Below are 27,026 nucleotides of genomic sequence, written 5' to 3'. Positions count from 1 at the left end.
TTTTTAAGAATGGGCTGGTTTCTTACACTCTCCTGCTTACCCACCCCAAGCCTAGGTGCAAAAGTTGAGGCTGCTCTATGGGAGACACCCTACTGGTGGCCTCACCTAGCACCGTGTTCTCTCTAGGGCCTGGGTTGGTCTGGCACAAAGGATGTTATGTGAATGCCCAACAAATAGTAGAAACAACTAAAGTGCCCTTCCCTCCAGACCTCCAGATGTGTCCACACTGGCTGTGCCAGTTCCCGCCGAGCCTCTGCCCCTTCTAGTCAGGGTCCTAATGGGTATTTTTCTGTGCTGGCCACAATGGTTCCAGTCAAAGATCCTTTGGATGGAGTCAGAGGAGGCTGCCCAACTCTTGGAGCTCCCAAGCAAAGCAGCTCTGATAATAACCACCCTAAATGTGCACCTGGACCGCTGCCACCTTCCTAGAGGAGCCCTGGTGCCACTCTCTAGCAGCTCTGGTAGGGGAAGACAGGGAATTCCCAGTTGTCCTGCCTGTGCAGACCCCTCCCTTGACCCCTGGTTATTGAAAAAGTCCTGAATTAACGTCTCCTCTTCTGGAGCAGTCTGCGTGTTGGAAACACCTGGGAAAAAGCCCTGCGCGGGTGCCCACAAAGACAGTGCCTGTCCCTCCCTAACTCAGCCAGAGGCCCAGGCCCAGGGAAGATGCTCCTGCCCAGTGGGAGCAGAAGGTGGGTGAGGTGGCTCTGCACAGTCCCCAGGGCAGTTATTTGAGGCTGCAAAGCAGCCTGGCCAAGGATAAGCCTGTCTCCATTTGCATCAGATGCGTCTCTGGGGACCTGAGCGGGAGCCTCTGCCAGGTCTTTAAATAGCTGCTCCATTGATCTGGCCTCCCGGGCAGCACCAGCAGCCCTGGATCAGCCTCCGTCAGGTGCTCAGGTTTCCCTCCTGGAGGCTGGAGTCAAGCGTGCCCCGGCTTCCTCCTGACCTAATGCTCCTCACACGTGTCTCCTAGGCCTGGGGGTGGACAAAGGGCAGACTTGGTCCTGTCATTTCTTCAGTGCAGAACAGGCCTTCACCGCTTACCAGTGTGGAGTGTCTGGGTGTTGCAGGGGGAGTGGTATTGCCCTCAAAAGCCTGTTGTTGACTTTCAGTAAAACGGGACGATGACAGTATCTTCCTCAGAGTTGTCATGAGGATTAAATGTACGTAAAGTGCTGAATAGAGGAGCTGGACTCAATAGGTGGTTGTCTTCTCTTACAGTTTCTTCCTGTTGCTGCTGCTTGTACTTCTTATATGCTTATATATATTCAGATTCCCTTTCTCTCTCTCTCCTTTCCCCTCCCACTACCCCCACTCTGACAAAGCCACCACCATTTTGTAAGGGACTGTAGCTTCTCTTGAACGTGGGAGAAGCAAAATGGATGGATAGGAAAGCAAAAGGGTTTTTTAGATTGCCCATCACGCAACCAAGGTGGTCACCTTAGTTCAGGTGGGGAGGTAAAGTCAGTGAGAGGAACAGCTTAATTAACGTAGGGATGCTCCTCCCGTCTTACTCCATCCCAAGCGCTAAAGAAGGTCACTTTCTCTTTAAATGCAAATTGCCTCCTGCCAGCTCAGCCTCCATCCGTTCTGTTCCCTAGGAGAGTGCTGAGGGCGGAGGGAACCCTCACAGAAGCATCTCTCCAGACCCCAAACCTCCAGGTCAGTTGCCCTCTTTGGGGATGGGGGTGGGGGCAGGACGACATGGGTTCAATGCTCCATTTCGGATCCTGCTCCAGAGCTGAGCCATCCATCGGGCACACAGCTTTGGAGCTTGAGCATGGGAAATAGATCCCGGTCGTCCCAGGCAGTCCTGGGGAGCAGGAGCTCCTGCTCCAATTCTTCTGTCAAGTCCCTAATTGGGCCAAGCCGCTGCAGGGCGAGGCAGATGCACCACACCCCCTCGGTGCCAGCCAGCCATGTGCCAGTTTAAATGCTTGTGCCCCCAGTGCCACCACCATCCCAAAGGGCAGAGTCAGGCTTGGGGGCAGCAGCCTGGAGTGAGCAGCTTGGGGAAAACCCCTGTAAAGGGCCCCCAGACCTCCATCAGGGAGGACCTCGGCAGACCTGAGGCTTAGGGGGCAGGGCTGGATGGGAGGCTGAGCAGTGCCAGCCACAGGCGCAGCCATTGTTGGAGGCCAAGGCAGCCAGCCGCCCGACCACCCACTCCACCCTGGCTGAGCCGAAGCCAGGCAGGGACTTTCTGACTGGGGAGGGTGATGGGGCTAGAAGCATGTCCCAGGGAACTTCTGGGAGTCGCCTGGTGTTTGCATTGGGGGTGGGGTGGAAGAGGAGGGATGCCAGTGTCTGAGTGGGGACAACCCACACTGAGCCCCGCCCCGCTGCCTGTCACGGCCTCTGCTGCTGTTACCCATCCTCTGGTGATTACTGCTTGACACTGGCGTCTTCCCAGACTCCCCACTCACACCTTGGTCACCTCCCATGCTGACAGAGTTTGTCAGCATCTGCCTGGGTAGTTGATAAATAGAACGGGACCTAGTTAAGACACCCCTAATCCTTAGCTGGGCTCCTGCCAGCCCACATCCACCCTGTCTCCCCCTGCATTTCCTCTGCCAGCTCCGCCCCCTCAGCCACAGGGACAGGAAACCCCAGCAGCAGCAGGAAAAGTGTCTGGTCCAGCCCTTTCCAGGCAGGGCCTGGGTTTTCAGGCCAAGGCCAGAAGGCGGGAGGGGATGTACGGTGGGCTGTGGAAGCTCCCTGACCCCAGTAGTAGGCGCTGGCATCTGGCCCTGCCCATAGTGTACAGATGAGGGGACAGAGGCCCTGACGGTTGTGAGGGGACAGCTGGGAGGTGCCAGGGCCCTTCTTTCGCAGATCTCAGGGGGTGCTGGGTGAAGGGATGACTTGGCCCCTCACTATCTCAATAGGGTCGCCTCCCTCCCAGGGCCTGAGGTTCAGCCAGCACCCAATGGAGGACAAGAAGAAGAAAAGGAGTCCCAAGCCCTGCCTGACCCAGCCAGCCCAGGCCCCAGGCACACTACGCAGGGTCCCTGTGCCCACCAGCCACAGTGGCTCCCTGGCCCTGGGACTCCCTCATCTGCCATCCCCAAAGCAGCGGGCCAAGTTCAAGAGGTGGGTACAGAAGGAAAGCAGGGCAAGGAGGAAGGGACCCCAACTCTGGGCTGAGCCCTGTGGGGAGGAAGGCAAAGGGGGCTTTTAGCCTTGAGTTACCTAGCAATAACTGATGCCTTCCCTGGGACTGCCCCAGCTGGCCCCTGAGAATTCAGAGACCCTCAGATCCCATCCTTCCCTACCCTCAAGTGTGGGGGAAAGGTCAGGTGGGTCGCTGGGATCACACTGTGTGATGATGAACCTCAGAGCAGGGAGAGAGCAACGCTGCCAGGGAGTGAGTCAGAGAAGGCTGTTGGCACCCTGGAGAGAAGAATGTTCTGAGCTGAGGGGCCTGCCTGGCATAAATATGGAAGAAAAATACTGCCTGGAAGATTCTGAGAACCACCAGTGATTTGGTGGCCCTGGAGTGTCATGGGGCAGGAAGGGGTGAGGGGATACTCAGGCATACAATCTGAACTCTCTGCTTAATTATTTTAATGATTGCGAATTTGCATCCTACCCTATAATGTGTTCGTGTGGTTCCCACTAAATACGTGCTCTTTCTCTGATTACTGTGTTTCCCTGTGGCTTTGCACACGCCTGCCTGAGAGGCATGTGTGGGTCAGCCACAGCAGGGTGTAGCTGAAGCTCAGGGCTGGGGCAGGAATAGGAAATGCAACTGGAGAGGCAAGGGGGCCAGGTGGGAAGGGCATTCAGTGTTGCCGAGGGAAATGGAAAATTCAAAACCATTTTTAAATAGAAAAGGGGCAGAAAGATATTTTGGAGAGGGGTAAGATGGCTCTTGTGGCAATAAGGGAGTAACTGTCCCCAAATTCACTGAGGACCAGGGAGGACAAATGATTCACCCAGGGTCACAGAAAGAATGAGGGGCTCAGACAGGAACCCAGGAGTCCCCTTCCAGGCATGGCTCTGGCTGTGAGTGTCATTGGCAGAAAAAGACTTCTTTCGACATTTTATTTTCACCTACTTCCTTTCCTTTACCAATCTTGGTAAAAATCCTGGCCCCAAGGTAGGGCCAGAAAAACAAACATCCGTTTATGTTGGTGAGTGGATAGGAAGATGAATTAGTGCATAAACAGATGGCACAAAAGACCTGGGGGCAACTGGCTGCCCCAACCTGTGACCATGGCCATGCCCACCCCACCCAGGGTAGGCAAGGAGAAATGCCGCCCAGTGCTGGCCGGAGGTGGGGGCGGCTCTGCAGGCACCCCCCTGCAGCACTCCTTCCTGACCGAGGTGACCGATGTCTATGAGATGGAGGGGGGACTGCTGAACCTGCTCAATGATTTCCACTCAGGCCGGCTGCAGGCCTTCGGTGAGTCCTGGGGGCTAGGCTTAGTGGGGGTGTGTGGTAGGGGGCTGGAGGGCCTGGTCTCTGGGGTGTGGGTGGGGCCAGGGTCCCAAGCTCGCCCGCAGGGCTCAGACATGTGCTGTCCAGGGAAGGAATGCTCCTTCGAGCAGTTGGAGCACGTGCGGGAGATGCAGGAGAAGCTGGCCCGGCTGCACTTCAGCCTGGACGTGTGTGGGGAGGAGGAGGAGGAGGAGGAGGAAGAGGATGGGGTCACTGAGGGGCTGCCTGAGGAGCAGAAGAAGACGATGGCTGACCGCAACCTGGACCAGCTGCTTAGCAATGTGGGTCAGGGCTGGATGCTTGGGTTCCTGGGGACCCTCGGGGGTTGGGGGGGGACATGCTTCTAAGGTCATTCCTGGCCCTGGGTGAAAAGCTGAGGTGCATGGAACCAAGAGCTCTGGGCCACTCAACAGCCCCCCCAACCCTGAAGATGGCCACCAGAGCATCTAGGGTATGGCCTGGTGCCCCTCATGACAGAACCCTCCCTTTCTCTCTCTGTTGACAGCTGGAAGATCTTAGTAATTCCATGTATCCTTTTCAGGAGACCTGACAGTGTGTATGTGTGTGCACAGCTCCCAGAGATGAAAACAGTTTCCTCCTCCCCACCACCCTTCAGGAGTATTCACTTATAACCAACATCCCCAACCCTTCCAGTCCTACTGTGTCACAATTAGCCACAAACTGCCCCCGCCCAGGTAGAGGAGTGCAGAAAGAATTTCCCAATATTAGGAGAAAGGTGGTTGCAGGGAATATGTTTCACCTACTTATCAAAGTATTTGCAAGTACTTTAGCTAACACCAATCCATGGCAAAGCTTGTCGGCTGTCTTCCTACTCTTTCAGCATTGAATTACTTTTACTCATTTACACTACCTCCCGAGCTAGTCCTAGTCAGAAATAGGGCGGGTGCACGCACCTGCATGATCTAGATCAAAAGAGAGGGGTAAGCCGCCTAGCAAGACGGGCAGGCGAGGACTGCAACCTCAGAGCACGGACTGCCCCAGAGACCCTCACCCCGCCGCTTTGTGCAGTTGGGGAAACAGCCTGTGCAGGACGGGAAGACAGGGCTGGAAACATGGGGGCAGTGGCACGACAATCCTTGACTGGCGCAGACAGAAGTTGCACCTGGCCGAGAACGCCGAGCCTGAGGAGCAGTCAGCTGCGTAGATGTCGGACCCAGGCCCAGATTGCCCCCTTTCATTCCCTTCAAACTGTGACTTTTTGCAGACTCGACTGGTTATCCCGCGGCCCCCCAGGTGCTATGGGGAGGGGGGCACTGGATGGAATTAAACAGCAAGCAAGCAAGCGGCCCCATGTCTTCCTTGCCCTCGTCGCTTCTCTCCCCAGCAGGGGCGCCGAGCCCCGGCCTCCGCGGAGACGCGCGCGCCGCACACCCGGATCCGGGGAGCGCGCCCGGCCGGCGAGGGCCCCACGCGGGTGCTCGGCGAGCGTAGTCGGCGGCGGCGGGCCCCAGGCCGCGTCCCGCCGGGGTCAGAGAGGAAGGTTGCCCCGGGGACGGGGGCGCGGCCTGCGCTGGCCAGGGCGGTACCCACTAGTGACGCACTGCGCAGGCGCCGGGCAGTTGGCGCCCGGATGGAGCGGGAGCGGTTGGTTCGGAAGGTGTCGGTGATGCAGGTGCGAGCCGGGCCGGGGTGCGCAGGGATCCCTGCCGTGGGATCTGGGACTGGGACCTCTGAGCGAGATAAGGCTGTCACGTTTAATCGCGTGCCCGTCTGTGGAGATACCCACCCACTCCCACCGCCCTGAAGAATACCAGGGCCCACGGACTTCCCCACGCGCCCCCCACGCGCTCCTGCGGGATCAGGGAAGGACCGGAAGGGCCTTATAGCGAAGAGGGGGATGCCGTCCAGCATGCTCCCTTGAACCCCCGGAGTCCCAACGCACAGCGTCACCTATCCTTTCCCTGGGGCCAGGTCCCCTCTTGCAATCACCGGGGTGACCTCTTCATGAGAATCCCCTAAGATGCCCCCGCTTTTGCAGTGAGAAGGGTTTGCTTTCCGCTCGTTCTCCACAACAGGCCTGCGTCCGGGGCTTCTTGGTCCGACGCCAGTTCCAGAGTTTGCGAGCTGAGTATGAGGCTATTGTACGAGAGATCGAGGGTGATCTGGGCACGCTTCAGTGGACTGAGGGCTGGATTCCCAGGCCCCGATTTCTCCCAGAGGTAATACACACACCAGGGGGAGAATGGAGGAGAGGGAGGGACCTGGGCAGGGGATTCTGACAAGCTTTGCTCAATGGAAGCAGCAGCAGACTCACCTCCTCACACCCCAATCCTTAATCACCAATTTGTCTGCTAAATCAGGGCGTCCAGTCACTTGGAGGGTTTAGCCCTGGGGCTCTCATACCTCTCTGACTGATTTCTCAGAAAGCAAAATCCCATCGGATCTGGAAAGCTGGAAAGAGGGTACCAAATCCAGAGCCGGAACAGTGGAGTTGCTCCCCACGTAAAGAGCCAGAGAGAGAGGCCATCTGGGAGGGGATGATGCTGAAGAAGTCAGAAGAGAGCCTGGCAAACTCAGGAAGTCTTCCCTGCAGAGATGACAGCTCCTGGCTCCAGGATGAGCAGAGCAGGAAACCCAGCCAAAAGGAGACCAGAGATATGTCAAGGATGGAGAACCCAGGTATCTCTCTGCGTAGGTCAGGGAAGCCCCTGACTCTCTCTGGACCTCAGCTTTCCCATCTAAAAAGTGAAAGGCTTGTGCTAGATAAGCTGCATGCCTTTCCTTCTTCCTTCTGCCTGGTTGGGGGCAACACATGGGTGGGCAGGGGCAGGGTGCCAGGGTCTAATGCCAGGCCAGTGCCCTTTCCTCCCTCCTTCACAGAAGCTGCAGGTCCAGGACTGCCCCATAGCCAGACTGAGCTCCAGGAGCTCCAGTACCACCGCAGCCACTTGGCCATGGAACTGCTGTGGCTGCAACAGGCAATCAACAGCCGTAAGGAGGTAGGCACTAACTTGGAACATTTTATGCACTTTTAGGGCCAAGGGTGGGGGTTAGGGACAGGCTTCCTGCCATGCCCGAGCAGGCCTGCCTGGTACAGTGTCTGTTCTCTTCCCCACCAGTACCTAATTCTCAAACAAACACTGAGATCCCCAGAGGCAGGCCAGACCAGAGACGATGCCAGCATGTGCCCAGACCACAGGTCACAACCAAGCCCACCACTGGAAGACCACTCCTACAGAGACAGGGCCGCCGGAGAGCCAGACCATGTGGATGACTCCTGGAGGAAGGTCAGATCACAACCCCACAAATCCCCAGAAAGACTGGCTGCTACAGACAAAACCACTACTGGGGCCAAGTACAGGGACCCATGCTACGGGAAGGCTGGACCACAGCTGCCCACACCATCAGATAACCAGGCCAGAGACAACAGGCTCGGCAAAGAGCCAGAATGTGGGAAACACACCTTTGGAGGGGCCTGCGTGCAGCTGACGAAACTCCTGGAGGACCAGACCCCCAAAGGCCTCAAACCTAGGGGCCACTGCTCTGGAAAGACCAAGATACAGCCACCCACACTCCATGAGGACCCAAGCATTGAGGACAAGTCTCCCAGAAGGCCAGACCACAAAGAGCTCGATTACCAAAGAGCTAGGCCACAAAAGTTGGATCTCTCAGAGGACCATGTCATCTGGGATAGGGCCTTGACAGGGCCAGAGCATGGTGGCCTGGATCTCTGGAGGACTAAACCACCCAAGGGCCAGACACCCAGTGACAAAAGCTGCAGAGATAGAACCTCCAATGAGCCTAGCCATGAAGAATGGAAAAACCAGAGGACTGTGCCATGGAGACCAAAGCCACCTGAGAAACTGTATTCCACAGGGTCAGACCAAACAGGAGAGGACCACTGGAGGGGCAGACCGTGGAAAACAGGACCAGCAGGCTAGACCCTGGGGAGCCAGGGGTGGACCAGGTTCCAAAGGGGGATGCTATGAAAGGGTGATGAGGGACACAGGACCTCATCGTAGCTCCCTGGTACCAGCTCTAGCTCCTGTCCCTGTCCCTGGCCACTGGTAGCTAATGAGGCCAAGACAAGCTGGAGCAAAGAGCTGGCACCAGTATAGGCAGCAGAGGGAGAAGGACGCTCTTTCATCCTCTGCCTGTGGATCAATCCAAATTTGGGGACAGGGAGTTACCTGGGGTAAGTAAAGTGGGGGGCCTGATGGAGAATAAAGGTTTTTCTTGGATTCGGAGCCTGGTTGCTTTCATCCTCTGCCTCTGGTCAGGACAGACTCTGGGCCTTCATGTTCGCCTCCTATTGGCCTGGGCATTTTCCCCAGAGCTGGCTGGGAGCCACGGCCCAGGAGTATACTAGCCATCCTTGGGGATCACCCCCAAAGTTGGTCCTCCTTTGAGCTCAGCCCTTGGACTGCAGAGTGACAGGGAGGCTCTGAGAATCCCTCCCTCCACCAGCACTGGAACATCCGTGTTTCGGTGTGATCTCTGTCACTCCCCCTCCCTGAGCCCTAGGGTCTTCCTTCATATATAGTGATCACAACCGCCGTGCTCTTGTGAGGCCCCACCAGGAGCAGATTGGATGAGACCCTGAGACAGACAGATGCTCCTGCCAGAGGCTCTCCCTGCCTTCCTGGGTGAGAGAGCAGGACTCCACCTCTGACTGGCACTGCTCCCAGCCCTGCCTTAGTTGCCTGGCAACAGCTCTGCGTCTCTAGCTGAGGACATAGTATGGCGAGTGGGAGTTCAGCGGCCAAGAGAGTAGTAGTGTACCGGAATGGGGACTCTTTCTCCCCAGGCCGCCGGCTGGTGGTGACCCAACGCCGCTTCCCCACCCTGGATGCCTTCCTCTGTGAGGTGACATCAGTTGTGCAGGCCCCACTGGCTGTGCGTGCCCTCTATACACCCTGTCATGGCCACCCCGTCACCGACCTGGCAGACCTGCAGAACGGAGGGCAGTATGTGGCTGCTGGCTTCGAACGATTCCGCAAGCTCCAGTGAGTGGGCTGGGGCTGGTCACAACTGAGGGAGGGAGGGGAGAGCAATAGCAATGGCACATGTTTAAACTTACTCTGTTCATATGAGCACTTTATACATTACCTCATGGGATACAGCAACCGTATGGAAGGGGTGGTTTCACCCTCATTCTTTAGAAGGGAAAATCAAGACATTAAGTAACCATGTAACAGTACCCAAGTAACAAAGATAGAGCCACTATTGAAGTCTGATGCTGGTGTTGATGTCCATCATAGCCAGGACCAGGCTGTGGGAAGGAGGCAGATTTGACCCTTTTTCCAAAGGCTCTTCTTGATTGGATCCCCTACCACCGCCACCATATACTACTTCCCCCCATCACTTCCTCCCTGCTGTGTTTAGGCGTCCCATGCTCTCCGTTAGGCTGGGTCATCCCCTTTTCAGGGTGGGGCTGTGCCTTCCGAGATGGTAGAAGAAGAATTTGAGTACCTGAGCTTCCAGCTCAGATCTGGCCTCCAGGTCCTACTCTGCTCTCAGCTGAGGTTGCTTACCGTAACAAGGTGCAAGGGGTTGGGAGCGAGATAGACTTAGAATCTGGGCTCTGCCACTTCTCTGTGTTACTTTAAGTGAATCACTTAACTTTCAGTCTCACACAAAATTAGATAAAACCACCTACCTCATGAATGAGAAAATTCCTGGGATACAGCAGGATGCTTAATGAACTAGTGTCTCGACCTTTAATCTTATGGTTTGTATCTGAGACTACAGTCTGGATGTTCAGCCTGACCCAGTGCCCTAAGGTAGGTTCAAGTGCCAGCATCTGGTTCTGGACTGAGATGACTGAGACTATTGCAATGGGAAGGGATACTTGGTGAGCTGGGCTGCTGCCCCACACTCTGGCAGCTACCGGGCTGTTGAGGCCCCAGGTTCCCCAAGATGACTTATGACCTATCTGTCCTTTCAGCTATTTACCCCCTGGAGGGAAGGATCCAGGTGGGAAGAGCAGCAGACTACCAGTGAGTCCTGGGGCCTGGGGGAGGCCAGCCCCCAGCCCTGTCTTCCCACCCGTCCTGGGATTGCCCCCAATTTGATCTGGGAAGTCAGGGGCCCTGGGAACAGCATGGTCTGCCAGTTCTATGGGGGCATTCACACCCATCCTAGAGCCAGCTGCTATCCTTCCTGGGTTGCAGGATTTCAAGACACTATCCCTTGCTCCTTTTCCAGCCTTTTGCTTTATCTCCAGGCTTTGGTCCCCAAAGGAAAGAGGAAGCTGTAAAACACACATGGGGGCAGGGGGTGGTTAGAATGTCACTTACAGGAGGGAGAAGCACCCTTCGGTGAAAGGTATGACCAGTCTCATCCCTCTTGCCCCCTCTCCTGCCCCAGTCTGGTTCCTCTGCCTCACCCCACCTACCTTGGGCTAACCCACCCTTAACCAAAGGCCTCAACTCTCTCCTGATTTGGGGCCCTGACTTGGGTTTCAGGGTCCTCCCGTGACTCATCACTCCTGTGATGGGGCCCTTGGACGCCGGCTACCTGCAGGTTCTCCCTGCTGTATCCAGTGAGTGTGGGGATCAGGGAGAAGGGGATAGATTTTCGTTTCAGTGAGACCCAGAAAACATGGGTGGGTTGGTTCCAGGAGCCTCTGGTCACTGGTGGGAATATAAAAAGTCCAACATGCTTGATGGGTAAAAATGGACCAACGCACTGGTTCTTGGACCATCTTCTGGCCCTGTGCCACCCTTCTTCCTCTCACACGTAGGGAGTCCTGGGGACCTATCTCCTTACCAGGCTGTTCTTTGTCCCAGTGTGTTCAGGAATGGGGACCTGTTAAGTCCCCCATTTAGCCTGAAGCTGTCCCGGGCTGCCAGCAAGGACTGGGAAACGGTGTTGAAGCTCCTGGCCGAGAAGGTCAAGTTGCAGAGCGGTGCTGTGTGCAGGTGAGTATGGGGACTGGGGAGGCCCACAAGTCCCCAAAGGGAGCCTCCTCCTGGTCTCAGCTCTCCCAGAGGATGAAAAGGCAAAAGGAAAGCAAGTTTCTCCGAATGAGACTTTCTTCTATGCCACAGGGAGAGACCCCGCCAGCCCAGCCCCCAGAGCCTAGGTGACTCGTCTAGTGCCCAGAGGGTCAGCGGCCACAGGGTACCTTGGAAGAGCGGTACCCACCCCCTCACAGTCTGCCGAATATGAAGAGGCAATCTTGTCCACCGGCCCTTATCTGCTCACCTCTCTCTCCCAGACTTTACACCCTGGAGGGGCTCCCACTGTCAGCGGGGGAGGCTCTGGTGAGTGGCCATTACTATGTGGCTGTCGGAGAGGATGAGTTCAAGGCCCTCCCCTATCTGGAGCTGCTGGTGCCCAGCCCCTCATTGCCCAGGGGCTGCTGGTATGTATGTGTGAGGTGGAGGGGTAGTGGGTTAGAGCAGAGGAAGCCACCCAGACTCCATGTCCTTCTCTGCCCACTACAAGCCTTTCTTTTTTCGTTGCAGGCATCCCCCAGACCCGAAGTCTAGGGCCCACAAGCAGCAGGTAGGTGATGCAGGGGGCCGTGGGCGGTGGGAAGGAAGGGGAATGACGGGCTGACTCCTCCTCCGGCTCAGGCTCTGACCTTACCTCACTGCATCCTCTCAATACTCTTATGAAACAGAGATTATTATTCCTGTTTTCTAGAGGAGAGATGAAGTACAAAGGAGTGAAGTAATTTGTTCAGGGTGACACAGTTATTGAGTGGCAGGGGCCAGAACAGAGCCTCGTTTGAAAGCCAGCTCATCCAGGCTCTAGGAAGATCTTCAGGACTCTGAGTTGGTGGACCTAATGCCTTCTTGGCAGGTTGGATGCTGGGAGAGAGAACTGGCATATTTGGCATAGCGGAGTCCAGCGGAGCTTATCAGTACCCCATTTTATCACAGGCCTGAGCCCTCCCAAGAGATGAGCCAGTGAGCATCAGGTGGGGGTTTGGGGGACACGGCCTGGTTTCAGTGGGCATCCTGAGTGCCAGGCACCAGCTGCTTGTCCCTGGATAAGGCAGCCTGATGGGACAAGGGAGCAGGGAGGGAGGATGCAGGCTATGAAGATGGATGGCATCTTCTCTACCAAGCTCCCACAGGCACCAGGGGCGGTTCAAGCCTGGACTACTGGAGGAGAGAAGGTAAGAACAGCCAGTACTCGGGGCCGGCCTGGTGGTGCAGCAGTTAAGTTTTCACCTTCTGCTTTGGCGGCCTGGGGTTCGCTGGTTTGGATCCCGAGTGCCGACATGGCACCACATGGCAAGCCATGCTGTGGTAGGTGTCCCACATATAAAGCAGAGGAAGATGGGCACGGATGTTAGCTCAGGGTCAGTCTTCCTCAGCAAAAAGAGGAGGATTGGTAGCAGTTAGCTCAGGGCTAATCTTCCTCAAAAAAAATAAAAAATAAAAAAGAACCGTCAGCACTCATGGCCCAAGCCCGGTGTCCTCTCTACAGGCCCATGGTCACAGGGCACAGGCAACCCAGCCCTCTCCAAAGGAACCAAGCCAAATTGAGCCATCTGCTTTCCATGCCAGACCCCAGCAGGCCATTCAGCCAAGCAGTATACTCCCCACTCTCTCATTTCCATCAGGTGAGGAGACCCTGGGACTCAGGTCCTTCTCAGCCACCCTCTGACAGGCACACAGAATGGTCCCTGCTGTTTGGGGGAGGTCCCTGGGGACAGAATGCCCCAGTACAGAGCTGGCCTGACCTCAGCACAACCGTCTCCTACTCCTTCATGTGTATACCCAGCCCCTTGCTCCTCACAAGGACTTGGCTTTTGGAAAGAAGCACATGGCAACTCAAAGCAACAAAACTTCAGGGGTGGGATCTGGAAGGGATGGGATGGGGCCAAAGGCCTGCCTCTGAACTACCCTGCCCTCCTCCGAGGTAAGGGGAATGCGGAGCAAGGGCAGGGCAGGGGAGGGGACTGGTAAGAAGGTCAGAGGAAAGAATGCTGAGGGCTCCTCAGCCAGGGCATCAGCCGATGTTGCCCCCCTCATCAGGAGTCAAGGGAGTGTACAGGGCTTCCCACCCAAGGAAGGAGACGGCAGGGGCCCAGGAAGTAGCAGATGATGAAGACACCTGGACAGAGGAACCCTTGGATCAGGTGGGCTGGGGCTGGAAGCAGTGTGTTGGGACAGGAAGAGTTCTGAGCTGGAAACTGGCGGCCCTGGGTCCCAGGAGCAGTTCCTCCTCCTTGTGACTATGAGCAGATCGGAGCCCGTCTCAGCTGCCCAGCTCCTGACATCTCAGAACCCAACTTCCTACCTTGTTAAATGAGAGGGCAGACTCTAATTTCTCAAGTCTCTTCCTTCCCTGGGGGTGGAAAACTGCTGCTGAGGCTGGAGGCTGGCCATGGGATGCTAATGGCTCCATTCTGTACGGCCTTCGCCTCCTCCAGAGGGCAGCACAGATAGTGGAAGAGGACCTGTCCCTGGAAAACCTGCCTGGGGCTGGGGCAGCTATCTCAGCCTCAGCCCCTGCTCCGCCATCTTGAGAGCCAGCAGCTCAGCCAGGAACTAGGGACACCACTCTGCAGCCACCTTTTATCCTCAGCCTCCAGCAGCCTGTTCTCCAGGAACCAGCACCTCCCCTGGGCTCACAGGGTACAGTGCAGTCCCCTCAGCCCCTCCCACTCTTCTGCTCCTAAATCCACAGCCTAGTCTTCCTTTCTTCTGAGCAGAGCAGCCCTAGCCACCAAGGCCATTTCCTTATGGGGTTCTCTGGCCAGAGAAAGGAGTAACCAACTGAACAACAGGGAGAGACCACAAACTTGGGAGTGGGTCTGTGACAATAAAAGAATACTTAGTAACCTCTGTCTGTTTACCACAGATTTATTACAGGCTACTATTAGCTAGTCATCGCGCCACATGCTGGAGTTAGGCAGTGTTGGGACTCAGAGGAGTGTGAGAGGGGCGGGCAGTTGAGGCTTTCCACCCACCGCACGGGTGGGACGGGCAAGGCTGACAGCCGGCTCTCTCCCTTACATCTGCCATTCTAGTGCGCCTTCTTCCCCGCAGTTCTCCCTTCAGCCAGCATGCTCTCTGAGCCCTGGAGGCCTCCTGTTTGCATTTCTGGCTCAAAGAACGAAGCTGGCCCTCTTCACCCAGCAGGGATTCTGCAGTCCATCAACCCTGCTGCTGTGATAGTCCAGATCAGGCCATAGTAACAGTGGCTGGGCTAGGGCCTTAGTGGCCTGACATGACAGCAGGAAGAGAGCTGCTGAGGCAGAAAGGTTGCTGAGGGTAAGTGTGAAGTCTCTTGTGCTAAATCCTAGACATTGAACAGCACTTGAAAGTTCCAAAATCCTCTCACTCTTGTTCTCTTATTGTGATCCACGAGGTAGCTGTTATTCCCGTAAGAGACGAGGAAGCTGAGGCTCAGGGGGAAGTGCTAGGTCCATCTGCTCACTGCCTGCACCTCATGGCCCAGGGGCTTCCTGGAGACAGCAGAGCTGGAGGGCGGTATCGGCCCACTCAAAGGGTAGATGGGTGCCTCTGGGTCTTGCTCACCGAGCTTGTGATGCAGAGTGTGATTCCTGCCACGGTGAGCACAATGCCTGCGAATGCTCCTGGGAGGATGGGCAGAAATGAGGGGCTCTGAGCCCAGCCGTGTCAGGAGGAGCTGGTGCAGGGCTGAGGGAAGGGCTCGGATTGGGTCTGTCCCCAGACGGCCCCAGGGAAGGGAACTCTGATGGCCCCAAGGAAGCAGGAGAGCTGCAGAGGAAAGGGGCAGGATGGGGGAAGGTCCTCTCCTCCCCCGCCCTTGGGAGATGGCTTTGGGAAAGGACTAAAGGAGGGGTGGCAAGGCCCAAGTAGCTGCTTTCCGCACTTGCAGTGGCCTGACTTACGTTTACCACCAATATCTTCTCCAAGGACCTTGCCAACAATCAGTGTGAAGACGATGGCCAGAGAGTTACTGATGGGCACAGCTAGGGTCAGATCTGAGTGATCAGAGTGAAAAGAATCTCTGAGATGCAAAAATGCCTTTCTAAGCACAAAACACTTTCATTTCATTATCAAGGCAGCCTTTTATTTATTTTATTGATTTTTTTTGGTGAGGAAAATTGGCCCTGAGCTAACATCTGTTGCTACTCTTCGTCTTTTTGCTTGAGGAAGATTGTCACTGAGCTAACGTCTGTGCCAGTCTTCCTCTATTTTGTATGTGGGATGCTGCCACAGCATGGCTTGATGAGTGATGTGTAGTTCCACACCTGGGATCTGAACCCCCACAAACCCTGGGCCACCGAAGTAGAGTACATGAACTTAACCACTATGCCACCAGGCCGGCCCCAAGGCAACCTTTAAAAAAATATCTCAGGACTCCATTTCCCAGAAGAGGTGACAGCAAAGCTCAGCTTTCAAACCAGGTCTCCTGACTCCAAATTCCATGCTCCCTCAGAAGTACAGCATGAAGACCTGAACTACAAAGGCTGGAACCACCCTGGTTTTCTGTAAGGATGAGGTCTTTGCACTCAAAGAGAGCTCCTGTTGGGGCCGGCCAGTGGTGCAGTAATTAAGTTCACACATTCTGCTTCAGCGGCCCGGGGTTCGCCAGTTCGGATCCCAGCTGCAGACATGGCACCGCTTGGCATGCCATGCTGTGGCAGGCGTCCCACATATAAAGTAGAGGGAGATGGGCACGGATGTTAGCTCAGGGCTAATCTTCCTCAAAAAAAAAAAAAGAGAGTTCCTGAGATCTCAAGGACATCCAGACAGGCAGGCACCCAAAGCCCAAAGGATGCAGCAGGATGACTGCAGTAATACCACGCACAGCTCCTGTTTATTAAGCTCATTTTATGTGCTGGGTGCTTTGTGTACATATCTCATTTAATCTTCATAACAACACTGCAAGAAGAGCACTAGCATCATTTTGCATAGATAAAGAAAACAAAGGCTCAAAGAAGTCACATAAATTAAGGCAAATTGAAGATTTAAACCAAGGCCTGCCTGACTCCCAAGGCTGTGCCCTTACTGAACTAAATGGATATGGACAAACCAAAAGAGCAGGTGGGGGGCCGGCCTGGTGGCGCAGTGGTTAAGTGCAAATGTTCTACTTCGGCAGCCCAGGGTTCGCTGGTTCAGATCCCAGGTGTGGACATGGCACTGCTTGGCAAGCCATGCTGTGGTAGGCATCCCACATATAAAGTAGAGGAAGATGGGCACGGATGTTAGCTAAGGGCCAGTCCTCCTCAGCAAAAAGAGGAGGATTGGCAGTAGTTAGCTCAGGGCTGATCTTCCTCCAAAAAAAAAAAAAAAAGGAGCAGGGGAAGTGCATTTTGTTTCTGTTTCAGCTCAGGCTTGGGCCTTACGGAGTGAAAAGACAAGAAAAAAATGTCAGAAGTAGGCGGCTGGGTACCTGTGCAGGACAGGCCCCACAGGGCCGGGCCTTATGTAGAGGTCACCAGAGCCTAGGAGTGATTAACTCGCAATAAGCAGACTTGAAAAAGACTAATAGAGCTAAGAACTCTGTGAACTTAAAATGTATTACATTTAATTTTTGTACACTTAAAATTTAAGAAGGTAGATCTCATGTTAAGTGTTCTTATCATACACATACCGAAAAAACAAAAACAAAAAAACTAATGGATACATCAGGAGCTGAGTTACTTGTTTACAAGACTCCTAACTGCCAGGCACACCAGGATGCTCCTGTTCGCTCCTCAACACATTTTTTCCCAGCACTCCGAGGCCTCACCTGCCTCACAGAACTGTCTTGCTCCTCCTCCCCTGCGAGGCTCCCCCATGGCTGGCATTACCCATCCAAGAAGCTGACACAACTCCTACCTACTCAGAGCTGCTTTGTTAAGCTTGCGCACTTTCTGTTGAATGCTGTGGCTGCTAACCACTGGTTTACAACAGCAGATGGGGGAGGGAAGCAGCATGGGGCAATGGAAGAGCAAGAGCCTTGGAGACGCAGAGCTGGGTTTCCCTATATAGTCTCGGCTAGGTCATTCAAACACTCCGAGCCTGCTCCCCAAAGGTAAAACAGCCAGAGCAAGATAACAGCATCTCCTTCCAACAGGGTTGTTGCGAGATGAAAAACGATAATGCATGTATTAGTCTCTGGCTAAAGTAGATGCTTAATAAATAGTGACCACTGTTCTGATTATTAGAATGGGTGGATGGTAAAAGACAGAGGCAAAGTAGGTGATGAGATAACAGGATCCTAAAATTGCCACTGGCTCAAAACTTGGTAAATGGCTAACTGCAGTCAGCTGGCCAGAGGGTTCAGCATTCTCGGGCAGCAGGGAGAGCCCAAGGCTTTCAAACTTTCTTTTAAATGAAGTCTCACGAGAAGCCCAAAATATAAAAGAGATGAAAGTGGAGTGACTCTAGTTGAAGCTGAGGTGGTAGGTCTGGAGGCTGGCCTAGCCCCTTGCCCTTCCATGGCCTCTGAGGGGCTCCCCAGAGCTATTTGGAGCCCAAACTCTCTTCAAGTCCCCGGGGGGTGTGGATGAGACTCCAGGGGCGGTGAAGCCACCACAGGGGGACTTCTCACAGCAAAGTTCAAGAGCATAATCTTTAAGTAAGATGAGTTCAAACCCTTCTGCACTGACATGCTGTGGGACTTAGAGACGAAATAAACTGCCCATAGTTTTGTAACTTCATCTCCTACATGGAGATAATCATGTCTGCTTCACAGGGTCATGTTGAGAATTCAATACAACGTGTAAAACTAGTACAGTATCTGATGTAGTAGAGGGCAGTCAACAAACAATGGGGGAAAGGAAATTTATATTTATTGGGCTCCTATAGTGTGCACCAGCTACTCTGCTAGATGCTTCTCATACACTGAATTTAATCCTCTCAATGCTGGGAGGCCAATTGTATAAAACCAAATAAGGTTCAAATAAGGGACATGCTCAAGGTCAAGCAGGTACCACGCAGTGGAAGCAAAAGCGTCAAAGCCAGCCCTCGACACAGCAAGGTGAACCTTCCTTCTGCTGCTGCTGCTGCCCACGACTGTCAGGCTTCAAACCAACCCTCGTGCCTGACAGTGTACTCATAGCCAGCCCACTGTGCCCCTACTGCTCAGAGAAGAGGGCACAGAGCGAACCAGGGACAGTGGGCTCGCCCTCACTCCTGGGAATGAGGTGTTTCAGGCTCCCTCCCCAAAGTGACTCTTCCAGGTGGCCTCCACCACCAAGCATAGCAGTTCTAAGCCAGAGACCCACCTGTTGAGGCCAAGGTGAGGTAGTAGAGAAGGGAACCACACTGGTTGAGGAAAAAGGGCATCAGGTACTGGAAACAGACGAAATCTGCAGTCAGTGTGATTGCTTGACTGAGCAGCACTGTCTGAGCTTCTAGATATGCCTTTCCTTGGAGGGCGGGGTAGCTACAAGGGCCCAGGGAGCGCTAAGCCTTCTGAAAAGGACCCTCCCAGGGCAGAGGGAAAGTTACTGACTGAACTCCATGCCTTTGTCCTGAACGCCCTCTCCCTCAGCCCTCCTAGTTCCCATACCGCCCATCCTGCAAGTCCCTGAGTGCCACGTGTCACTCCCTCCAAGAAGCTTTTCCCAAGTCCCCTAGCTCCAGCCTCCCTCCTCTGAACTATCTGCACCTCTCCATAGCCCTTAGCCCTGAGAGGTGGTTGTGTCTGTGTCTTGTCTTTCCCACTAGCACAGACTGGCAGCACTGGGATCAGAGGGAGTTCTCCATATCCTCCCTTAACCTCCCTCCCCAGGGCCAATTTGAGCCCCACACCCTCCTTCTGGAAAGGTCTATTGGGGGGATGACAATAATAAAGTATTAATAATAGCAGCCATAGATTGAGAACTAATTATGTACTAGGCCCTGTAACTCACTTCACTTAGCCCTCACAACTGCCCTATAAAATGGTTATCATTTTACAGATGATGAAACTGACTTGTCCATGAGCTTCTAGCGAGTAAATGGTGGGGTGCAGATTCTGACCCAGACTTGTTTGACTCAAGTGACCCAATTCTTAGCGGCTCCCTCGAGAGAAGGGCCTTTCACAGACGCACCTCAGTATTCAAGAAGAGGGTCTTCATCTCCTGCAGCAACTGCCGGGCCCAGGTCCGCTCGTGGACCTGCTGCAGGCCGGAGGAGGCCCGCTTCAGCAGCGGCTGGGTGCCACCCCACAGAGCGGCCACCAGCACCAAGGCCAGCACCTGCCCTGGATGGAGATGCGAGTGACCCCTCTCCACCCCCAAATGGCCACCCGCCGGGCCCAGCCCTCATCCGGCCGCCCATCCCGGCTGGCCCTCTCCCGGCCTCCCATCCCCAGCTAGCTGCCCCCGCCTCCCTCCTTCGCTCTCTGACTCCCCGGGTGCGACTGGCGGGTAGGACAGACCCCGGAGGGCCAGGGAGATGAATCCAGAAGCCCGGGGTTAGGGGCTGTAGCAAGGGCCGGGGATAGGTGGGGGTGGAAGTGGAGCCGGAAACGAACTCCAGGAGGGGCTCGGGAAGGCCACAGAGGGGCGGGAAGCCACGGAGGGGCGGGGCGTCTTACCCACCGAGAGACGCCGCCATGGCAACGCCTCTCCCTTCCACTTCCGGGAACGAAGGGGCGGAGACCCAGAATCCGGAAGCCGCCCCAAAGCTTCTTCCGGTTCTACTCACGTTGCCGCTCTCCTCGCGTCACCGCTGGGATGGTAAGTTCCACTGACTTGGGGGTGTTGCCCTAGGGGTCCGGGTCTGGGCAGGGGCCGACTTTGGGCGCTGACTCTCCCCTCCTGTCCCCACAGAAGCCGATCTTGCTGCAGGGCCATGAGCGGTCCATTACGCAGATTAAGTACAACCGCGAGGGAGACCTCCTCTTCACGGTGGCCAAGGACCCTGTGAGCGTCGGCCGGAGGGCGGGCTGGCGGGATCACGCGGAGGGCCCCGGGAGGGGGCGAGTTCATCCTGGCAGGGCGATGGGTGGACAAGCCAGTTTTGCCGCGAGAGGGGAACCAAAGAGCGCCCCATTCTGAGAAGTGACCATGCTGGGGGTAGGTGGGCCAGAGCATTCTACCAGGAAAGGTGAGAAAGAACTCAGTTGTTGATAGAAGAAGGGAGTAGCCGAGGAGAAGAAAACTGAGACCATTGTGGAATGAGGACGGGGACTAGGTCAGCTCGTTCAGGGAACCAGGAGGAGACCATTCCTGGGAAGAACAAAAGTATTCTACCAGGAGAGGGGAACAAACCACCTCTAGAAGGGGGAAGCTGATCCTTGGGTGGCAAGGGACACAGAGGACTTAAGAAAGGTGTCCTTGGTCTCATTTCAGCCAGTCCCTCTGGGCCCCATCCTGCCATTCACTGAGTGTAAACAGCCTCTCACAGTACTGCCTTTTGAGGCACCTTCATATGGATGACGTTAACTCTAATGGTAAAAGTGGGCACTCTGGGGCCAAATACCTGATTTGAATCCTGACCCCTGCATCCACTAGCAGTGCAACTTTGAGCGTGTCCTTTAACTTTTCTAAACTTAAACTTTCCCTTTTTGTAAAATATGGGTACTGATAGTACCTCCCTCATGGGATTGTCTTTAGGATTAAATGAGATCATTCGAGTAAGGAGCTTAGCACAGTACCTGGTGCATATGAGTGCCTAATTAATGTTAGTCACTTATATTTCAAATTCCTTAATCCTTTTATTGGAGCCTCACAGCTACCCTTTGAAAGTGGCATTATTGTCACGGCCATTTTGCAGAAGACTGTAAAAGGGGAAGACTGAAGTTCAGAGGGGGAAAGCACTGTATTTCAGATGATACAGTGAGACAGTGGCAGAGCAAGGACTGGAATCCAGGCTTCCCTACAACCACCTGCTCCCACTTGGACAGGACACCAAGACTACTGTTTTTCTGGACTGGCACTCAACTTGACCTTTTATTCTTCCGAGGGTTTAAGAGTCTGGGGGAGGGCTGGGACAGTGGCAGATGGAGACATTTTTGCAAGCCTCCTGACTCCCCTGCTGCTTACCTGCAGGAAGGAGAAGAATCCAGGAGTTGGTCTTTTTACCAGCAACCTGCTGTTTCCCAAGAGATGAGCAGGAAAGAGCAGAATCTGGCCTAGCTAGAGGCTGCTGAGGGTTCCTGGGGCGAAATAGGAGGCCCTTGCTCTGCCTGGGATGTGTCCCATCCTGTCACATTGTCATTGACTCCTCCAGATTGTCAACGTATGGTACTCCGTGAATGGTGAGAGGCTGGGCACCTACATGGGCCATACTGGAGCTGTGTGGTGTGTGGACGCTGACTGTATCCTTGTGTTTGCTCTGAGTCTATGCTCCCAGGGTCTGCCAGCAATGGAAAGGCTGCTGAATTGGAGGTTGGGAGTTTGGGGTGCTATTGTGGGTCTAGAGAATGAAACCTCCTACTCCCTTTGTTCAGTGGTTGGGGGAACATTCAGGACAAGTTCCAGTTCTGGATGAGGAGGTTAGAAGCCTCTGACATAAGAGAGAGGAAGAAAAGCTCTTTGGGGCTGAGCAGAGCAGTTATTCAGTTGGCCTGACAGGTGGATAAGGCTTCAGGAGAACTTAGTCATGTTTCTTAACACCGTCTTCAGGGGACACCAAGCATGTCCTCACTGGCTCGGCTGACAACAGCTGTCGTCTCTGGGACTGTGAAACAGGTAAGCCTGGGTTAGTCACTTTTTCAGCACACAGTGAGGACTTAGAGTGTGCTAAGTGAACAGGTTCTGGGGAAATAGAGATAAGGTCAGAGATGGTTCCTAGCTAGGGAACAAGAGACAGATGAGAAAATAAGGAAGACAGTTGAGAAAAGAGGCACTACAAGTGAGATATGAGCCATGGGAGAGGAAGCATAGAGCACAGTGGAAGGCCAGAGACAAGTAACTGACTGCCTGGCAGGGGATGGAAGCAGCCCGGAAAGGTTTCCCAAGGTAAATGTCATATGAGCTGGGGATTAAAGGATGAGAAAGAGGTCATCACTTTGGCACATACAGGAATGAAAGCATGGCAAGTGTCATGTCCAGGTCATCTGATCTGGCAGGAGTTCCTGCTTCTTGAGGGATGAAATAGCTCGTCAGTGGAGAAGACGAGGCAGGCTAGGGCCAGAACAGGCCTTGAGTGCCAAACTCAGGAGCTTGGCTTTGTTCTGTAGGAGTTGGCATGCTGTGGAGATCCCTGAGCAGGGAAGAGTGGTGGTCTGTGTTTAGTTTTAGCAAGCTCAGGTAGCAGTGGGGAGCATTGAAAGAACTGAGACTAAAGACGGGGGAGCCTATCAAGCTGCTCTGTTTAGTAAATATTTACTGAGCACCCAATTCCATGCCAGGTCTATGCTGGGCACTGGGGACACAGGGAAATTAGAGCAGACCTTTGCTGTGGGGGAGCGTATTCTGAGGGGGAAACAGATATATTGCAGCCCACTGTGAGCAGTGCCGCATGAGCAGGAGGTCTGAGGAGGGCCTGGGAGACTCGAGCCAAAGCCTAGCAGTGAGGAAGAGGAGGTGGTGGGTTGGAGTCACTAGAGCCTGAGAAACAGTGAGATGTGACAATAGGCAGGGGTAGTGTCCTCCCTGTGATGGCAATGGGCAGGCAGTAGCCCAGACTCTGCCTGCCCCCAGGGAAGCAGCTGGCCCTGCTCAAGACCAATTCAGCTGTCCGGACCTGTGGTTTTGACTTTGGGGGCAACATCATCATGTTCTCCACGGACAAGCAGATGGGCTACCAGTGCTTTGTGAGCTTCTTTGACCTGCGGGATCCGAGCCAGATCGGTGAGGGCTGAGGCCAGGGCTGGGGTTGAATTGAAGGGTACCACTCCGGAGCCCAGGGCCTGACAGCTGCTGCCCCACACAGACAACAACGAGCCCTACATGAAGATCCCCTGCAACGACTCCAAGATCACCAGTGCTGTTTGGGGACCCCTAGGGGAGTGTATCATCGCGGGCCACGAGGGCGGAGAGCTCAACCAGTATAGTGCCAAGGTAAGGGGCTTGGTGGGGCCTGAGCCCACCAGAATGATTCCCTTCGAGAAGCAGGATGGCACAGTGGTTAAGAGCAAGGGCTGGATTCAAATACAGATTTCACCACTTCCTAGCTGTGTAATCTTGGGCAAGTTACATAACTTCCCTGAGCCCGTTTTCTATAAAATGTTTCAAGGATCTAATGACATCAGGTGTTTGAAAAACTTGTCACAGAGTACTCAGGATATGTTAATAATGATCACAATTAAGCATTTTCCTGCCCCCACTGAGTACCTGGCACTGTGCTGGGCTCTGACGACAAAGTAGTGAATCAGATGTGGGCTCTGCCCCGGGGGAGACAGACTCACGAATGGCTAGCACATGAGTCAGATTGAGACCACCGTAGAGGTCTCAACCAGGTGCAGAAAGTGCCCTTTGTCACAGAGGAGCTGGCATGTACAGTAGGCCGTGAAGAGTAAATGGAGCTTCAAGCAGGAAGAGAAAGACATTTCACAGGCAAAAGGAGCAGCACATGCAAAGGCACTCAGTTAAGAGTATATGGATTCTTCAGGAAAGAGTCTAGTATTGGAATGCAGTGTTGGGGAAGGTGGACAGGGACTAGATTTTTTTGAGTGTCAGGAGGTAAGGAGTTGTGATTTTCCTTTAGACAGTAGAGAATCTTTAAATGTTTATTGATGATCAGATTTTCTCTTGAGAAAGCTTTTGCAAGCTATAATTTAGAAAATGGACCTGAACTAGGCAAGTAGCCATGGGGATGGTGGAGTACCTCACAGAGTCGAGAGATATCTAGGGGTGACTGATGAGATGGAGGGGTAAGGAAGGGGTCAAGTCCAGGCTGTCTCAGATTTCTGAGCTGGGTGCCTGGGTTTCTAGGGAAAGCTGGAATGGAACACCATAAAGGTTAGCCAGTCACACAGCAAGCACTGACCGTGGTTCACTAGTCACCATGCCTACCTACAGGAAGGGAACAGGAACCACGGTCAAAGGTATAAATAATGCTTGATGCCAGCAAATAATGGAGCTGATCTGTGCCTCCCAGGCAGGCCTGACTGCAAAGCTGGTACTTGTTTCCCAAAATGTAGAAGCCAGATACATCCCTACCATGTGTCCACATTGATGGAGGAGACAAAAATACGTCCTTCTCTCAGAATAGGTAAAAACAATTAAGGAAAGGAAATGAAAGTTTTCTGAGGGTCGACTATATGTGAGGCACAGCGCTCAAGGCCTTTTAGTCGTCTAACAACTGTTTACAGAGCATAGGCCAGATGGCTGTCACAACAAAGTCAAATAAGACACCGTCTCAGTACCCTTAGCGTGAGCCTGGGCCGTGGGCTGTTAGTAATCTTGTTTTCTAGATAAACTGAAGCACAGAGAAGTACTTTTAAGGGCAGACTCTAAAACTCTGCTCTCTGTGCTGCACAGTCTAGCAGGTTGTTTAGTGGGAAGGGAAATCAGGAGACGAAATGGCCCTTTGAGGAGACCTGAGAAAAGACAGACACGCAGCCGTCCTCGTGGACTGTGACCAAGACCCTGGGAGGGAAGGGGGACGGGCTCGGGCACTCGGCCTCCTACTAGTCGTGTGGTCCCCAGAAGTCACCCCACCTCTCTGAACCTTAGTTTTTTCCTGTTAAAATTTCCATTCAAATACCCACTACACGGGATTGTTGTGAGGGTTAAATGAAGTAAGTTGTTTGAGTGCTTGGCAAATAGTAGCCATTCAATAAATATTCATTGAAAGAAGGAATAAATGGAAACTGCTAACCCCTTATAATATGATGACGAATTAGTAGGTGAATAGATTTATCATGATAAACATGTGTTTTCCTAGGTGGACTAGCAGTGTTTATGAAACTTGTACGCATGGGCCAGGTTAGGATGTAGGCTTGGGTTTGGGAGAGGGAGAAGATGTTGATTCAGGGGATGCTTGGGCTTGCGCGGTCCCAACCCAGACCTCCCCTCCCCGTGCTGGGACAAGAAGCAGGAGAGAAGCCTGGCTAAGCAATGAGGCTCATGGGGTTCGGGCTGGTCAGAGCCTCCCTCTTGTTCCGTCCCCAGTCTGGAGAGGTATTGGTGAACGTTAAGGAGCACTCCCGGCAGATCAATGACATCCAGTTATCCAGGGACATGACCATGTTTGTCACTGCCTCCAAGGACAACACAGCCAAGGTGAGCCCAAACAAGGGTTCTGGCGGAGCTGCTCCCACCCCCCGCATGGCTCTCATCTTCCTTGACTTCCCCCACCAAGGCTCCTTTTACAGCTTTTTCCCCTGCCTTCTCTCTCCAGCTCTTTGACTCTACAACCCTTGAACACCAGAAGACCTTCCGGACAGAACGTCCTGTCAACTCAGCTGCCCTCTCTCCCAACTATGACCATGTAAGGGAAGCCCACCTGGGCTTCCTGCTGAAGCCTCCGAATGCTTTCAGGATCGAGATGTTTGTCTAGCAATTAACATACAAACTCGGGGATGGGAATGGTGTCGGGCAGAGAGGAGATTCCCAGAACAGTGACAAGGCTGGATGATTGGGAAGTCCCAAGGGACAGGGCAAGAGGTAGCTGAAGTATCTGTCCCCTGCCCTCAGTAGCCTCCCAGTCTGGGATGGGAGATTTTAAAAGCTTATGGGGTTGGGGGGAAAAACAGAAAATGGACTTCTGTGTCCTTTGGGCCTGTCTAGAGTTTCTTCTTCCCTTCAGGTGGTGCTGGGTGGTGGCCAGGAAGCCATGGATGTAACCACAACCTCCACCAGGATTGGCAAGTTTGAGGCCAGGTAAAGGAAGAGGGAGCTCTCTTAAACCCAGACCTCATGGGGTGTCTTCATAAAGGACACAAACCACATAACTGAGGAGACTTCTCTTATTTCATTGGCAGCCAGCTTTGTGGCCCTCCTGTGACAAGGGTGCAATATGGCAGTTAAGAGCATGAACCCTCAGGCTCACTCTGAGGCCCTAGACACATCACTGTATTTCTCTGTGCCCAGTCATCCTTGACCGTGTGATGGGGACAGTAAAAATATACTTACCTCATAGGATTGTACAGATTAAATAAATGAGTTCATTTTCGTCAAGCTCTTAGAGCACTGTCCAGCACATAGTAAGGAGGTGTTAGCTAGTAAGGAGGTCAAGCAGACATTTGGGTCCAATCTTCCCCTAACTTCATCTTATTTTGTTCACCTTCATTTCTCCCTACCCCAGTTTCCCCACTTTACAGTTTGCATTTGGGAAGTGGTAGGAGGAGTGTTTTGGAAGGACATGGGGAGTGAATTAACTGTCCCTTCTCACCACTCTCTCTCCTCCAGGTTCTTCCACTTGGCCTTTGAAGAAGAGTTTGGAAGAGTCAAGGGCCACTTCGGGCCTATAAACAGTGTTGCCTTCCATCCTGATGGCAAGAGGTAGGGCCCCAGGGAAGGGAGCTAGGCTCGGCCCAGGTCCAGTCTCCGCCCCTCTCCCATGCCCTGCCCCACAGGCCTGCCTCCCCCAGAGCAGGTGTCTGACTGGTCCCTGGCTCTCTCTTTCCAGCTACAGCAGTGGCGGAGAAGATGGTTATGTCCGCATCCACTACTTCGACCCACAGTACTTTGAATTTGAGTTTGAGGCTTAAGAAGCTGGATCTCCATCTGGGCCCGGGCTCCCGGAAAGTTTTGGACTATGAGAAGTAAATCAGTTTGGGAATAAATTGTTACTGGTCAGATGTTTTATGGGGTCTGTTTCATCATTTTCCCTTCTCAGTGACACCCCAGCGA

At 53.9% G+C, this 27,026-nt stretch overlaps 5 protein-coding genes across 12 annotated transcripts; 4 read left to right on the top strand and 1 right to left on the bottom strand.

Moving 5' to 3' along the window:
- The first annotated feature begins 1,532 nt into the window (after positions 1-1,532).
- Positions 1,533-5,750, top strand: CCDC28B (coiled-coil domain containing 28B). 2 transcript variants are annotated; one of them, XM_070610416.1, is made up of 6 exons: positions 1,533-1,665; positions 2,892-3,096; positions 4,245-4,411; positions 4,535-4,728; positions 4,953-4,975; positions 5,558-5,750. In XM_070610416.1, the coding sequence occupies exons 2-6, from the start codon at positions 2,933-2,935 to the stop codon at positions 5,610-5,612; spliced, it is 603 nt and encodes a 200-aa protein (XP_070466517.1). In that variant the 5' UTR covers positions 1,533-1,665; positions 2,892-2,932; the 3' UTR covers positions 5,613-5,750. The 2 variants fall into 2 exon arrangements, with proteins under 2 accessions (XP_070466517.1, XP_008520121.2); XM_008521899.2 differs by having other exon boundaries at positions 1,564-1,665; positions 2,909-3,096.
- IQCC (IQ motif containing C) lies at positions 5,750-8,649 on the top strand. 2 transcript variants are annotated; one of them, XM_008521878.2, is made up of 5 exons: positions 5,750-6,080; positions 6,484-6,627; positions 6,832-7,087; positions 7,265-7,407; positions 7,528-8,649. In XM_008521878.2, exons 1-5 carry the CDS (start codon positions 6,039-6,041, stop codon positions 8,347-8,349), a joined length of 1,407 nt encoding a protein of 468 aa, XP_008520100.1. In that variant the 5' UTR covers positions 5,750-6,038; the 3' UTR covers positions 8,350-8,649. The 2 variants fall into 2 exon arrangements, with proteins under 2 accessions (XP_008520100.1, XP_008520101.1); XM_008521879.2 differs by having other exon boundaries at positions 5,854-6,080; positions 7,289-7,407.
- A 389-nt stretch (positions 8,650-9,038) lies between these two features.
- Positions 9,039-14,213, top strand: DCDC2B (doublecortin domain containing 2B). Of its 5 annotated transcripts, none has more exons than XR_011537480.1 (10): positions 9,039-9,414; positions 10,356-10,407; positions 10,876-10,952; positions 11,200-11,331; positions 11,631-11,777; positions 11,881-11,920; positions 12,489-12,539; positions 12,854-12,989; positions 13,151-13,508; positions 13,803-14,213. XR_011537480.1 is itself a non-coding variant. In XM_070610413.1 (10 exons), exons 1-10 carry the CDS (start codon positions 9,149-9,151, stop codon positions 13,896-13,898), a joined length of 1,101 nt encoding a protein of 366 aa, XP_070466514.1. In that variant the 5' UTR covers positions 9,047-9,148; the 3' UTR covers positions 13,899-14,213. The 5 variants fall into 5 exon arrangements, 3 of the variants coding, with proteins under 3 accessions (XP_070466515.1, XP_070466514.1, XP_008520103.1); XM_070610413.1 differs by having other exon boundaries at positions 9,047-9,414; positions 13,405-13,508; XR_011537481.1 differs by lacking the exon at positions 12,489-12,539 and having other exon boundaries at positions 9,041-9,414.
- Positions 14,214-14,217: 4 nt separating this feature from the next.
- On the bottom strand, positions 14,218-20,000 carry TMEM234 (transmembrane protein 234). Its single transcript, XM_008521882.2, has 5 exons — positions 19,881-20,000; positions 19,389-19,540; positions 18,579-18,645; positions 15,252-15,344; positions 14,218-14,972 (listed from the first exon to the last, which is right to left on the bottom strand). Exons 1-5 carry the CDS (start codon positions 19,894-19,896, stop codon positions 14,878-14,880), a joined length of 423 nt encoding a protein of 140 aa, XP_008520104.1. The 5' UTR covers positions 19,897-20,000; the 3' UTR covers positions 14,218-14,877.
- On the top strand, positions 19,425-26,974 carry EIF3I (eukaryotic translation initiation factor 3 subunit I). 2 transcript variants are annotated; one of them, XM_008521872.2, is made up of 11 exons: positions 19,425-20,018; positions 20,112-20,204; positions 21,514-21,601; positions 21,909-21,974; positions 22,929-23,078; positions 23,161-23,288; positions 25,344-25,454; positions 25,573-25,662; positions 25,981-26,054; positions 26,583-26,675; positions 26,803-26,974. In XM_008521872.2, the coding sequence occupies exons 1-11, from the start codon at positions 20,016-20,018 to the stop codon at positions 26,882-26,884; spliced, it is 978 nt and encodes a 325-aa protein (XP_008520094.1). In that variant the 5' UTR covers positions 19,425-20,015; the 3' UTR covers positions 26,885-26,974. The 2 variants fall into 2 exon arrangements, with proteins under 2 accessions (XP_008520094.1, XP_070466516.1); XM_070610415.1 differs by lacking the exons at positions 19,425-20,018; positions 20,112-20,204 and adding an exon at positions 20,205-20,388.
- The last annotated feature ends 52 nt before the right edge of the window (positions 26,975-27,026 follow it).

The sequence above is a fragment of the Equus przewalskii genome, chromosome 2, assembly GCF_037783145.1.
Source record: "Equus przewalskii isolate Varuska chromosome 2, EquPr2, whole genome shotgun sequence".
In the NCBI taxonomy this organism is placed as follows: domain Eukaryota; kingdom Metazoa; phylum Chordata; class Mammalia; order Perissodactyla; family Equidae; genus Equus; species Equus przewalskii.
This window is presented reverse-complemented; position numbering and strand designations above follow the sequence as displayed.

Excerpts from the sequence above, each read along its gene's own strand:
- TMEM234 (XM_008521882.2), bottom strand. Across the intron at positions 18,646-19,388 it reads CCCTCTTCTTGAATACTGAG|TACCTGATGCCCTTTTTCCT; the intron begins GTGCGTCTGTGA and ends GTCTGTTTCCAG. Across the intron at positions 14,973-15,251 it reads AGAAGATATTGGTGGTAAAC|GAGCATTCGCAGGCATTGTG; the intron begins GTAAGTCAGGCC and ends CCATCCTCCCAG.
- CCDC28B (XM_070610416.1), top strand. The coding sequence starts at position 2,933 with ATGGAGGACAAGAAGAAGAAAAGGAGTCCCAAGCCCTGCCTGACCCAG. Across the intron at positions 4,729-4,952 it reads TGGACCAGCTGCTTAGCAAT|CTGGAAGATCTTAGTAATTC; the intron begins GTGGGTCAGGGC and ends CTCTGTTGACAG. Across the intron at positions 4,976-5,557 it reads GAAGATCTTAGTAATTCCAT|ACAGAAGTTGCACCTGGCCG; the intron begins GTATCCTTTTCA and ends TGACTGGCGCAG.
- IQCC (XM_008521878.2), top strand. The coding sequence starts at position 6,039 with ATGGAGCGGGAGCGGTTGGTTCGGAAGGTGTCGGTGATGCAG. Across the intron at positions 6,628-6,831 it reads GGCCCCGATTTCTCCCAGAG|AAAGCAAAATCCCATCGGAT; the intron begins GTAATACACACA and ends CTGATTTCTCAG. Across the intron at positions 7,088-7,264 it reads GTCAAGGATGGAGAACCCAG|TGCCCTTTCCTCCCTCCTTC; the intron begins GTATCTCTCTGC and ends ATGCCAGGCCAG.
- EIF3I (XM_008521872.2), top strand. Across the intron at positions 25,663-25,980 it reads TCTCTCCCAACTATGACCAT|GTGGTGCTGGGTGGTGGCCA; the intron begins GTAAGGGAAGCC and ends TCTTCCCTTCAG. Across the intron at positions 26,676-26,802 it reads TTCCATCCTGATGGCAAGAG|CTACAGCAGTGGCGGAGAAG; the intron begins GTAGGGCCCCAG and ends CTCTCTTTCCAG.
- DCDC2B (XM_070610413.1), top strand. The coding sequence starts at position 9,149 with ATGGCGAGTGGGAGTTCAGCGGCCAAGAGAGTAGTAGTGTACCGGAAT. Across the intron at positions 10,953-11,199 it reads GGTTCTCCCTGCTGTATCCA|TGTGTTCAGGAATGGGGACC; the intron begins GTGAGTGTGGGG and ends TCTTTGTCCCAG. Across the intron at positions 11,921-12,488 it reads CTAGGGCCCACAAGCAGCAG|CTCCCACAGGCACCAGGGGC; the intron begins GTAGGTGATGCA and ends TTCTCTACCAAG.